The following is a 13,500-nucleotide window of genomic DNA, read 5'->3' as shown; positions in this document are numbered from 1 at the left end:
AGAAGAGATACTTAATCATTCCAGTAGTCTTCAAAATTGGACTTATCCAAATAACTCTATTACATAAATAACCCCCAGTGACTACTTTTTTACAACTGGAGTGAATTAAAGAGCATAGAGTGATTAATTTTGACCAGAGGGAGAATCCATTCTTTTCAAAGAAAGTAAAGGAAGAGCGAATGTTTAAAGATACAGAGGAGATAGTTTTGAGTTGTTGGAAGGGGAAATTGAGATTGTTTTCTCTGATTAGCTGCAATGTTCTCATTCCAGTGCTGACAGTCAAATGCAGATTTGACAGAGGAAGGTTTGAAATTGCCTTGTGGGAACTAGGAGAGAAAGGGTTCTTGTTTGTTTAAAGAAAAGGATAAAAGCATAATGTGTGACCACATGGACCCAGGTAGGATTAGGAAAAGTATGGCATCTCAGGAGGCAGCCATGAAGGAAGAAAGCCAGCACTGAGGGTTCCCCAGACCGGGGACCAGAATGGCAAGTGTGACAGCAAGACAGGGAGACGAGATTCTGTGATATCGGCGAGGAGCGTTCAAACTGACCGCAGAGTCCAGCTGATTAGGTGAGCAGGGTTATAATAAGGACATTTTGTAGGAGGCTGTGGTCAGCATAGGGATTGTTGAAACTGCACACTGAGTTCAAACTTAGCAGGAATATTAAGGTATTTAGTTCAAGTTAATTATCATTCAGGTCATGTCAAGACTTTTACCACTGGATTATCTGTGAAATCCTGTTATGATTACATTTGATAAATCGCTCTTGTGCACACTTTCCGTTGCTGAGATCATATTCTCCTCCTGCTATATGATTTAAAATTGCATTTTTATTTTATACCTTCTTTGTGTATGTGTGCTTTTATTATAATCTAACTTAATTTTTGTAGACAAGACATAAATTTTTTGAAACAGATACAAACTGACATGTACTCATCATCAACTCTATTCATTAAAATAATTAATATTCTTTTTTATTCCTAGATTGTGAATGATGCTTACCAAGAAAAGACAGCCACAGTTTATCCTGAACCCCCAAACAAGGAAGCCTTTGTCCGCTCTCAGATGTATAATACTAATTATGACCAGATTCTACCTGATTGTTATTCTTGGCCTAAAGAGGCCCAGAAAATACAGACCAAACTTGACCAGTGGCATAATAACTGACATTTCTAATTCTGTTAATGAGATCTTAAAGTCTTTCATAATTTTTAAAGATTGGAATCTTTTTATAATAATTCATTAGACTAAGAATTTTACTTTAACAATAAAAGTTCATGGAAGGATATTAATATACTTTAGGGTAAACATCACACTAGACAATTTTGCTTCATTTACTTTCTTGTTATTTATGGTTTCTCTGTTCATTATTTTGCCCAAGTTCTCTTTAAAAGCTATTGTACCTACTACTGAGAAACACATCATTTTTATACAGGGAACTAATGGAAAGACCAAAATTAGTAATAAATTGATATATTCAACATTAAAATCCATAGTTCTTTTGTTGACTGTTTTGTTAAAAATCTACTCTTTTTTTTATAAAGACAAATGAATTTAGGCATAGGTGAACTTCTGCTAAAAACAGAAACGACACTTACTTTGTTGCCTAGAGAAAAATAACTTATCAGGTATTTTTATTCCAATCCTAGATTATATTAGTTCTTTTAGTGCAACTGAACTCTAACATTTCTAAGAAAGATCGTTGCTGTTTACAATGCCTTGTGCAGCCTTAGATTTTAATATTCTTCCGCCGTTGTGACATCTTCTTATCACCTTGGTCCTCAGTCAGATATCCCTTCTAAAAGCACCTTTCTTCGGCCCCTGGCTGAATGTCCTCTCCTTGCACTGTTGCTGCCAGGCATTTGCAGCCTGTGGTCCCTGTCCTGAGGTTGGTATCCTCAGTTCCGCATAGCTCGAGCCATGGGAAGAGCTGAGAGAGGGAGCAGATAATCTCCTTGAGAAAGGGCTGCCTGTGGAGCCGACCTCTTAGGACAGAGATCTCCAGAGTCAGGATCGAGAGCATGGTTCCCAGACAAGCTGGGTTCCGACATGAATGACCTGCCCTCGTGTTTCCTTGATTAGCTCAGGTAATGAGGAGCTCACTTGTTACAACAAACTCACTTTCCTCTGGGTTTGGAGGAAATTTTGTAACCAGTTCCCCAGTATCCGAAATCATCTTGACGTCAGGTATTGAGATATTCTAATTACCATCAGTAGTTCTAGCCCAGAAATTAATATTAATTTCAAGTTTTACTTTAGATGTTCATAACTGAACGAATGGAAACAATTTTAAATTCTTAAGCTCAGGTGCAGTAACATTTGCTATTTATTTGTAGAATTATTTGGAGGATTTTGTTTTTGAAGTAAAGCTTTTAAAAAGTATAAGAAGATGTTCAAGATAAACTATACTATAAAATGATTTATTGAAGGTTGACGGTTACACAGATTGTTTTAGGTGTGAATAGAAGGGGTGGGGGTATTTCTGAAAGTAACATTTAGTCAAGAGTTTCCTCAATATAGTTACTTTGAAAAGATCCAGAATGCTGATTTCTTGTTTCCTGTTGTCTTGTAGCTCTAACTAAATGTATTTACCTATGCAAAAGATTGATTAAAGCATAGAGAAAGTGAATGAATAAAATTATGATTGTCTGTTTCTCTTAAAATATTGTTACATTATTACAAAAAAATATTGTTACATTGTAAAATGATAATGCTGCATCTCAGCAGTCATATGACAGGTTATACATTTTAAAAATATTCTAATAGGTAATTTCAGCATAACCTTCGTTTAATACATGTGTTGTCATATTTGCTGTATATTATGATAAATGAACTACTTTCTTATCCTCAGAGAAAGATAATGAAACAAGCATTGGATGATTTCTTACTAGGTTTCAAGTATTCTGTATAGATTATCTTATTTACTGTAGTCCCTACAAGTTCCTTACAAAGTAGGTATTTGAAGGAACTTACCAAGTCCACAGAGCTAATCAGTGAAGGAGGTGAGCTCCCTGTTTAATCTTGCTTCATAGTCCGTTCTGTCTTCACTAGATGGAGTCTAGAATAGCATCGTCCAATAGAAAAAGGAAGTGGGCCACTTGTGTAATTTCTAGTGGCCTCATAAAAAGACGAAACAGGTGGAATCCATGTTAATAATTTATTTTATGTACACTGACACCTCCAGAATATTATTTCAATATGGAATTGATCTAAAAGTACTAATGAAATATTTTACATTACCTTATACTAACCTCCAAAATCCAGATAATTTCATGTACATCAAAGTCATGGAAGCCCACAGACCCCCTGAGTATGTGAATCACAAAGGTACCCCAAAAATCAACAGATAAAAGAAATAGGGTGTTTAATAAAAGAATTGGGAAAACGGGCCTACCACATGGAGAAAATCAAAACTAGAACCCTACCTTACAGAGACTTCCGATGGGTTAAAGAATTAAATATAAATAGTAAAAATATAAAGTTAAAAATTAATGTAGCAAAATATCTTTGGGACCTCAAAAACACAACCATGAAGCAAAAATGGATGGATTGCATTATGTGAGGCTGGGAAGGTTAAGGCTGACAAACGGCTGCTGCCATCAAACAGGGTAAAGTGGGGAGAAATACAGGACTGTGGGAAAGGGTGGTTGCTTCTACAGAGATGGGTTCGTCAAGAAAGCGATTATCGAGGCTCAAAGGCTTAAATCAGTTCAAGGCATGGCATAAAAACTAGAAAAATGCCTATGTTTTTGCCAGAAGAATCTTTTCTGTCTTGCTAGCTGTAAGGATGAAATAACTGAAAACAAGAACATTCTTGATCCTACTGGTTGCCAGATTCCACCAGGAATTGCATTCACAGCTTTCACCAGGCCTTGTATTTAAGAATATTGATCAGAAACAGGAAGACCTTGATCTGGAAAGGGGATTTATGGGTAGAGGGATTTGGAAGACGTGTGATACCCTAAGCTAGTGTGAACAATAACTCAGGTCTGAATACTGGAAGTCCTGTGTCCCAGGAAACCCCTCTTCCCCTAGGCAAACTGGAAGAATGGACACGTCCTCCCTTGCTAATCAAAGTGGGAGCTCTTCCTGTCTAAAGAGGTTGTTAACTGCCTTGCTTGAAGATCCTGTAATCAGCTCCCTCAGTTTACCTCCTGCTCTTCCCACATTATTCCTCTTTACCTCCACACACTAAATATCAGATGCCAGAGAGGAGCTGTGGTAGATATTTAGAAAGGGAAATCCATAAGAAGACTCCCACCAAAAGAATTCTTGACTTAGCTTATTTATATTTTCAAAACCTGAGGGAAAATATATGGGATTCTGAAATGTACTGAGAAAGGAGAAGTGCAATTTTGGATTGGATAGAATTGATTGATAGGGGTGCACTTGCCATAGATTCTGGATTCAGTGTGTTGCCTTGAGTAGCTGAAAGTCATTCTACTTTTGGTTCTACTTTTAGTTGGCTGAACTGTACACTTAATAATGGCCCACATTAAATGATATCGAGAATGCAAGCATTCCTTGAAATAATGTTAGAGGAATTCAAAGATTTCAATGATAGGAATGTTGGAGTGGATTTGTCATGTGCAGTCAGACCATTTTAAGCCTGGTGATCTCCTAAGTCTCCCAAGAAGACCTATCACTGACCCTCCTTTCACTAAAGCCTTGAGAAATACAATGGTGATGGGAATATCAGCATCCATGAAAAGCATTTTCTTAAAATATTGGGGTATAATTAACATTATATTAGTTTCACATACACAACATGATTAGATATTTGTATATATTAATGCAAAATGATCACCACAGTAAGTCCAGTTAACATCCATCAGTAATTTTTTTTCTTGTGATGAGAACTGTTAAGATTTACTCTCAGCAACTTTCAAATATGCAATACAGCATTATTAACTATAGTCACCATGCTGTACATAACATCCCTATTTATTTAGATTCTTCATATAAGAGCAATCACACAGTATTTGTCTTTCTCTGACTTACTTCATTTAGCATAGTGCCCATAAGGTCCATCCATGTTGTCACAAATGGCAAGATTTTTTTTTTATGACTGAACTACATATATGTATATATGAATATATACACAGTATTATACATTTTATCAATTCATCTGCTATTGGACATATAGGTTGTTTCCATATCTTAGTTGTTGAAAATAATGTTGCAGTGAACATAGATGTGCAGATACCTTTTCAAATTAGCAATTTCATTTTCTTTGGATAAATACCCAAAAGTGGAATTGTGGATCATATGGTATTTCTATTTTTAATTTTTTGAGGAATCTCCATATGTTTTCCATAGTGGTTATACCAGTTGGCATTCCCACCAAGAGTGCACAAATGTTCTCTTTTCTCCACAGCCTCACTAACACTTACTTCTTTTCGATGATAACCATTCTACCAGGTGTGACATAATATCTCACTGTGGTTTTGATTTGCATTTCCTTGATGAGAGTGATGTGGAGCATGTTTTCATGTATCTGTATGTCTTCTTTGGAAAAATGTCTATTCAGATTCTCTATTTTTTAACTGGATTTTTTTTCTATTGGGTTGTATGAGTTCTTTATATATTTTGGATATTAACCTCTTATCAAATATGTGATTTGCAAATATTTCCTCCCATTCAGTAAGTTGCCTTTTCATTTTGTTGATGGTTTCTTTGTGTGGAAGTTTCTTAGTTTTGATGTAGTCTCAGTTGTTTATTTTTACTTTTTTTGTCTTTGCTTTTGGTGTTAAATCCAAAAAATCATCACCAAAACTGACATCAAGGTGCTTATTACCACCTATGGTTTCTTCCAGGATTTTTATGGTTTCAGGTTTTTCATTCAAATCTTTAATCCATTTGAGTTGGTTTTTGTGAATGGTGTAAGATAGTGGCTGAGTTTCATTCTTTTGCTTGTGACTGTTCAGTTTTTCCAAAATTATTGAAAGGCTCTCCTTTCCCTGTTGTATATTCTTGACTCCTTTGTTGTAAATTAATTGACCATATATGCGTGGGTTTATTTCTGGGCTTTCTATTTTGTTCCATTGATCTATATGTGTTTTTATGCCAGTGCCATACTATTTGATCATTATGGCTTTGTGATATAATTTGAAATCAGGGAGTATGATGCTTCCAGCTTTGTTCTTTTTTTCTCAAGATTGCTTTGACTATTTGGGTTCTTTTGTGGTTCTGTGCAAATTTTAGGATTATTTTTTGTTTCTGTGAAAAATGCCATTGGAATTTTGATAGGGATTGCATTGAATCTGTAGATTGCTTTAGGCAGTATGGACATTTAAACAATATTAATTCTTCCAGTCTATGAGCATGGAATACCTTTCACTTATTTTTGTTGTCTTCAATTTCTTTCATTAATGTCTTATAATTTTCAGTGTACAGATCTTTAATTTCTTTTTTTTTTAAAGATTTTATTTATTTATTTGAGAGAGAGAATGAGAGAGAGCACATGAGAGGGGGGAGGTCAGAGGGAGAAGCAGACTCCCCGCTGAGCAGGGAGCCCGATGCGGGACTCGATCCCGGGACTCCAGGATCATGACCTGAGCCGAAGGCAGTCGCTTAACCAACTGAGCCACCCAGGCACCCCAGATCTTTAATTTCTTTGGTTAAAATTATTTCTAGGGTTGTTTTTTTTTGGTGAAATTGTAAATGGGATTGTTTTCTTAATTTTTCTTTATGATAGTTTGTTATTAGTGTATGGAAATGCAACAGATTTCGTATATTGATTTTGTATCCTGCAACTTTACTGAATTCATTTATTAGTTCTAACAAGATTTTTGGTAGAGTCTTTAAGGTTTTCTATTTATATGGTATCATGTCATCTGCAAATAGAGACAGTTTTCTCTTTCCAATTTGGATGCCTCTTATTTTTTTTTCTTGCCTAATTGCTCTAGCTAGGACTTCCAATACTATGTTGAATAACATAGTGGTCAGAATGGGCATTTTTGCCTTGTTCCTGATTGAGAGGAAGAGTTTTCAGCTTTTTACCATTGAGTATAATATTAGCTATGGGCTTATAATATGTGGCTTTTTTTATGCCCTCTGTAAACACTTTGTTCAGAGTTTTTATTATAAATGGATATTGAATTTTGTCAAATGCTGCATCTATTGAGATGATCATATGATTTTTTCCTTAATTTTGTTAATGTAATGTATCACATTGACTGATTTGCTGATGTTGAACCATCCTTGCATCCCTCGAATATATCCCACTTGTTCATGGTATATGACCCTTTTAATGTATTAATGGAATCAGCATTTTATTGAGGAGTTTTTTTAAATTGAGGACATTTTAATAACTCTGGGAGACTTGTGGGAAATGCCGTGGTTAAAATGGGGTCCCTATTTTATTAATTTATTTTTTATTTTATTTTTTTAATGGGCTCCCTATTTTAATGGAGATATCAGAATCTTAGGGTTGATAGAGGCTGAATAGCAGTGCTTCCAAATGGAGACACAGTGGAAAGAGTTATAAAAGGAAGCTGGTCCACTGTAATTGGCATAGTTTGGCCTACTGAAATCTTTGGTGGTGGCCAGTAAATCACTGGGTCTCATAGCCTGAAATGACGTTGAAAAATCTAACAACTAGGATAGCACAGTTATTGACCAAGAAAAACGAGTGCCAGTGTATACAACTGGTACAAACACACCAGTGTATATCAGCTAAATATCAGCTGGGCTTAGGACCAAACAGGTGGGCAACCCAATGTAGGCCTTACTTGCTATGAATAACAACAGCAGCAGAAAAACCTGACTAGAGCCACCAACATAGGGTGTCAAGGCCTTCAACAAATTGCCATGCATAGATATGAATGAAAGACCCTAAGGTGATGAACTCTGTAATATCCAAAATCTTCCTTTGAGGTTCCATTTACTAGAATAACAATACATTGCAGAAAGGAAACCACTAGTCCTTTTGGAAATCACCTGGCAACAAGAGCTCTGAACAAATACAAATTTCTAGGGTCTCAGAAATTATTGTGGTCTATGGGACTAAGTGTATGCTTAGGACTAAGTTTATATAGGAACAAATCCATCGTCTAGTCATTTTCTCAGTGAAGAGTTAGAATTAATTTCCTCATCATCTATCACCACTTTGGATTCCTAATCACACACACAAAAGGGTTATTCTGACTGGAACTATCCAATGATTTGCAGCGGTAAGTCTCACCATCAAAAGCTTTAAAAGAAACAGGGGTGTGATTCTTATCACATCTTGACTCAATATGATCTTTGGATCATATTAACATAATCAAATGGTGATTCCAACTGTAGCTGACAGACAGGTTATCTTTCTTGTAGCTACTGATAGGCCAAGGCTTTTTTCTTTTCCCTATATTCCATTAAGTAGAGGGCCACCGAAGCAGTTTGTTCTACCAATAAACAATATTACAGACTTTTTTCAATGTTCCATTAACTCTCTGACTCTATGCCAGAATATAATTCTTGACACCAGACCTTGATCATCTCACTGCTAGACAGGGTATCACGCTGGTCTAACAAACTGATGATGACATTATATTCTTGGGCCTAGAGCACAGGCATCATTAGATTTCCTGAATACCTGCTAAGATCTCATGAAAGCACAAGAGTCTGCCACCTCAGCCAAATTTGTGGAGGTCGAATGTCTTATGCATGTTAGGATGTGACCTCCTTAGGGAATAACTAATTGTGTACTTTGTTCCATCTATGACTGAGAAGGCCCCTCACTATTTGCTGAGCTTCTTTGAAATTTGTGTCCACTGCTCAACTGATTTATGGGTTGATCCAAATGCTTCTAGCTTTAACTGGGCCCAGAAAAAGGCTGCTCTAGCTGGCCCAGGCTGCAGGGAAAGTAGTTCTACCATGTAGACCTTATGAGGGAGACCCAGTGGGCTCAGAATTTTGAGGCAAATCAGGATTCTGTATAAGACAAGGATTTTTGAACAAACCATGTCATCTTCAGAAAATACCTATTCTTTCAACTTACTACTGGGCTACATAAGATAAAGCAAATGAAAGAAAATTGTTCTGTTCAAAAGGGTTCTGTGAAGACCTCAAGTAGGCTCCCTCAGGCCTTCACAAGTTCTCTGAAGGGATGGTTGGCATGTTAAACAGTCATATATGGAAACTCAAATTCATAGGCAACATACTTCTGATTTAATATAGGGATGTTTTAGAGGTCCTTGTATTATGTCTGTCAACTCATCTGGTCCACTCCTTAATCCACTATGCAAATATCCTCAGCCTTTAGCCCAAGACAGACCAGTAAGGAATGAGAGGCAGAGAACATACATGAAGAAAGGTTGATTTAATCAGTAAGTTTTAAAAAGACACTGCAATATTTATAAAGAGCATTCTTTCCAAATAACCATTTAAAAATATAAAGTATACAATATCATGATTCTTAAATTCCAAGCGATTCAGACTGATTCTGACTTTCAAGAAAAAAAGGGCAGATGTTGGGTAGCTCAAAAGAAGTGTTGAACAACTGAACATTCAGTAGGCCAGAAATGAGGGTGGCACTATGGATTTAAGCAGCAAGAGCTCAAAACCATCTCTCTAGAAGGCTCCCAATTACTTCTCCCAAACCATACAGAGAAAGGGCGGTTCCTCAGAGTAAGTGTTGTATGTGTGTCTCTGTGTGTGTGTGTGGCCGGCGGGGTGGAGGGGGATGGGAGGTGCTAGAGGAGGAGGGTGGTCTGTGCTCCTATCAGGCTGGGCAGAGAAAATTAGCAGTCTACTATACATACAAAGCTAAGCTTTGAATTATCATATATGTCTATTTTTTCCTATAAAACCTATACTTCTCCCATAATTAATGTCTATTATTAGTGTTTCTGATAGGAAAAAAAGTATTGCTGCATGGTAACATCAAGCATGTAAAAATAGGTTCTGAAAAATTACCACCAGAAATAGCTCCAGAAGCAGTAAAGAGTTCATAAGTTATTCCTTTCATTTAGTGAATTATGTAATTTTTTATCCTATATTATACTTCTTTAAGCTTCTTTATCTTTCCATCACTACTTCTGCTAATTTAATCATAGAAAAAAAATCCTCTGTGAGAAGTTTAGGCACATTATTAGGTGGATGGCATCTAATATGGAAAAAAAAAATTAACAGTCACATCTGTTTAGGGCCTAAAAACTTGTGAATGCTACTTACTGATGGTCTTGGGGACAATACGTAGGATACTGACTCCTATACTATATTGTTTTCAGTCCCGGACAAAGATTGAGAAATGAGTCTTTGGCAATGTAAGTCCTATTTATTCCTTTTGTATATAGGTAAAGGTAAAGTATAAGGCCCTTGCTTGGGTCCCAGCCACATCCAAGGCTAGGATTAAAGCATGAATGGGCAAGCTGGATCATCTGGCAGGGCAGGCCCATGACGAGAGCCTTGGTTTGAAGGTCTCAGTTGTGCCCTGAAAAGAAACTCATTCTGAGCTATGAGTATGTGGGCAGGGCAGAGTAGACCCAGTTCCAAGGCCTCAAGGTCAAGACAGTCAGCTTAGTGCAGGGTCTGCTGTTGCATTATATCCTTGCCCTAGCTCAAGGACATGTGTCTGTATCCTAGACACAGAAAGTAAAACCAGAATGTACCATTTCACCAAAAATTCTGTAAGCCACCCCGGCACATGCAGCAATGTTTGGCATCTAAGAGAATGTATCACAACATAGGGAGTGAGGCACTCATTCCCCTTGAGGTACTAACTCTCGGCATCCATTTTTGGCATCCTGGTGGGACCAGGGCATCAGTGGGGTGCCTGAGACCAGCCGGAGAATGAAATGCTCCCTGAGAAAGGGCAGTAGTGGTTAAAGAGAGACCATGGAAACCAGAGAAAATTGCAGAGTCAGCGCAGGACATCTCTTAACACAGGTGGGACTCCCAGAAATTCCTGGAGACGGTGGCTACTTTGCAATGAAAAGGAAAAGGTGTGGCAGGTGCTAGTTAATAAGAAGTCACTGTCATCAAAATAAACTCTCATTTTTGACAAAGGCTGGTGAAGCCGGCAATTTTCAGAGGAGATGGCAGTGAAAGTCTCACCAAAACGCAGAGCTTGATTTTTTCCCCCCAAGGTGATGGGAGCAGAGCCATCCATCGTGGTCCTCCTCAACACTCCCGCCCTACAAAGCAATGCATCCTGGCGCACAGGGGAAGGCTGCCAGTACACATTACTCGTGGAACCCTTTGTAGGCACGAAACCGCATCTTTTTTGTGTGTATAACGAAGAATATTGGTATCCTTATCCTTAGTATCATTAATCAGCTGGTGAAAACAGCCAACAACACATAGAGTTACATGTCGTCTTCATTACTCTTGAGACTTCATTGTTCTGATTCCTCTGCCACCGCACTTAAGATTGAGTTTTACTAAAAGAAAAAACTAGAAATAGAGGGTTTGACTTAAAGTAAGAAATGTAGTCAACTCTTCTCACTTTAAGCTTGACTGAGAATTCATTCTCCGATAACAAAAGAAAGAAAATGTGCTGTTTCATCATGTGCTAATATCATGAAAGAGAGGAATATTACTTATGAGTTCAGAGCTGCAATTTGACTATCAGTATTAATTACGGGTTTTGGACTCCTCTTTAATCAAGTCAGCTTCACTGGTTAAATTGACTGTTTTTATTAATTTACAATTAAATAGTTTTCAGTTAACACAAGAACATAGAGATTACATCACAATTGCACTGTTATAAAGTTAAAAGGCCTTTGTGTTTCATTACCAGGTAAAAATTTGGGGGCTAGGTGTCTCACAGAGGATACTAAACAGCCACTGGCCCTTTTATTTTGGTCTTATTAACAGAAATACTGCCTTAGTGAAATTATAAGCATAGGCCTCTTAATTAAGCTTCCTAGGGGCCTGAACTTTTACTTTCAATACCAAATAGTATCTGGAACACATGCTCACTTTTGTGTTTTTTCAGAAATTCTAAGAATTGGCCCAGATTCATGTGATAGTCATTCCTTAATCCATAGTCACCATGGGCCTCAAGGAGTAATTCTTCAAAAGACTGGAAAAGGCGCAGATCCTCTCCATTTCCTTCGGTTTCGACACTTTCAGCATGCTTACAGGAAATGTGTTTCCAGTTGGGATACCTAATTGTGTGCCAGAATTCCTCACAGTGCTCTTTGAAGCCCTCCACACAGATTATACCCGGCTTTCCTGTCATGCAAAATCCAGTCACGTCTAACCTTTTCCCAACATCCAAAATCTTTTTTCTTAGGTCCTGCTGATATATGTGGTGACTGTAGATCCACATTCGGAGGAATGTGTTCTTGACTGGCTTTGCTTGTGTAGATGGTTCGTAAACAAGCTTTCTGTTCAGGAAATAGGAGGCACTATTGTCCTGCAACCACTGGATTGCCGCACATACACAGAGCTCACCTGGATCAAAAGTCCCTATATAAGAAGTGAGACCTTTGTTGAGAAGTAGTTGCTGTTGTCTGTCAAGCTCAGACGACCGTCCAAATAGCTGCAATGCTGCATAGGGGTAGCTGTGAGGCATGGTTACTTGCAAATCAATTTTCACCTTAAAAGGAAAATCAAATAGATTTAAGTACCATAAAAATCACCTAAGCTAGTTAATCAGTGGCAACGGCATGATTTTGATAAATATAACAGTGTTGCTACTATTAAGTGTCAGCTATGGGCCAGAGACTGTACTGAGAATGTCACATACACTATTCCTTCCATTTACGCATTCATGCATTCCAATATTTATTGAGCACCCACCATGTGTCAGGGACCCCATGCTAGGATAAAGAAGTGAGGAAGCTAGACACAATTTCTGCTATTCATGAAGACTAGAGCCTAGTGAAGGAGACAGACATTAAACTAATAATTACACATCACAAGTACTTAATTTCAATGATGAGAAGTACAGGGCTCCGCTGAAATGTGTAACCAGTGAGACAGAAGTCAGTCTGGGAACCAGGAGCTCTTCGGTGAGGGAATGACAGCTGAAGGATAAGCAGGAAATCACTAGAGGAGGGCTTCTCAAAAGCCTAGTCCACTTGTGACCTATGCTATGCTCATGTTGCTGGAGACAAGGGATCAGAAGATGAAGGGAAATTCATTTTTAGTATTTAGATTTCCTGTCTGTATTTGCTTTGTGTCATGGTACCACCAAAGAAACACGCATCCACTCAAGTCAGTTTTGCTAACGGCAATACTTAGATTTGTAAAAATCACGATACATGTACAAGGCAGTACATACTACAATAGCTGGAATGGTAAAAAATTGGTTGAGTGAACAGAATAACAATGGTAGTATGAGACTGCAAGATGTTTTTAATAAAAACCACTACACATATTTGTTAAAAAGATGTGCATGTTCTTTATATACAATGGAATATTATGCAGCCATCAAAAGGAATGAGATCTTGCCATTTGCAACGACGTGGATGGAACTGGAGGGTATTAACGTTGAGTGAAATAAGTCAAACAGAGAAAGACATGTATCATATGACCTCACTGATATAAGGAAACAAACTGAGAG

General features: G+C 37.6%; 3 protein-coding genes across 7 annotated transcripts in view; 2 read left to right on the top strand and 1 right to left on the bottom strand.

Annotated features, from left to right (window-relative positions):
- ME1 (malic enzyme 1) overlaps positions 1–1,571 on the top strand; it is a 98,720-nt gene extending 97,149 nt beyond the window's left edge. For both annotated transcript variants that reach the window (XM_081828598.1, XM_081828597.1), the window contains one exon: positions 987–1,571. In XM_081828598.1, the coding sequence (XP_081684724.1) occupies positions 987–1,169 (183 nt within the window). In that variant the 3' untranslated portion in view covers positions 1,170–1,571. The remainder of the gene's footprint in view (positions 1–986) is intronic.
- Positions 1–13,500, top strand: part of PGM3 (phosphoglucomutase 3) — a 71,093-nt gene that overhangs the window by 32,585 nt on the left and 25,008 nt on the right. The gene's annotated exons all lie outside the window — the stretch shown is intronic.
- Positions 9,311–13,500, bottom strand: part of RWDD2A (RWD domain containing 2A) — a 6,443-nt gene continuing 2,253 nt past the window's right edge. For 2 of the 4 annotated variants that reach the window (XM_006733806.3, XM_031028687.2), the window contains exon 3: positions 9,315–12,531. In XM_006733806.3, coding sequence (XP_006733869.1) covers positions 11,854–12,531 — 678 coding nt within the window. In that variant the 3' untranslated portion in view covers positions 9,315–11,853. Of the gene's footprint in view, positions 12,532–13,500 lie in introns of all 4 variants that reach the window. The other 2 variants (XM_006733807.3, XM_031028686.2) reach the window with 2 other exon arrangements.

This window comes from Leptonychotes weddellii, chromosome 8, assembly GCF_054177405.1.
Source record: "Leptonychotes weddellii isolate Sample4059 chromosome 8, ASM5417740v2, whole genome shotgun sequence".
In the NCBI taxonomy this organism is placed as follows: Eukaryota; Metazoa; Chordata; class Mammalia; order Carnivora; family Phocidae; genus Leptonychotes; species Leptonychotes weddellii.
This window is presented reverse-complemented; position numbering and strand designations above follow the sequence as displayed.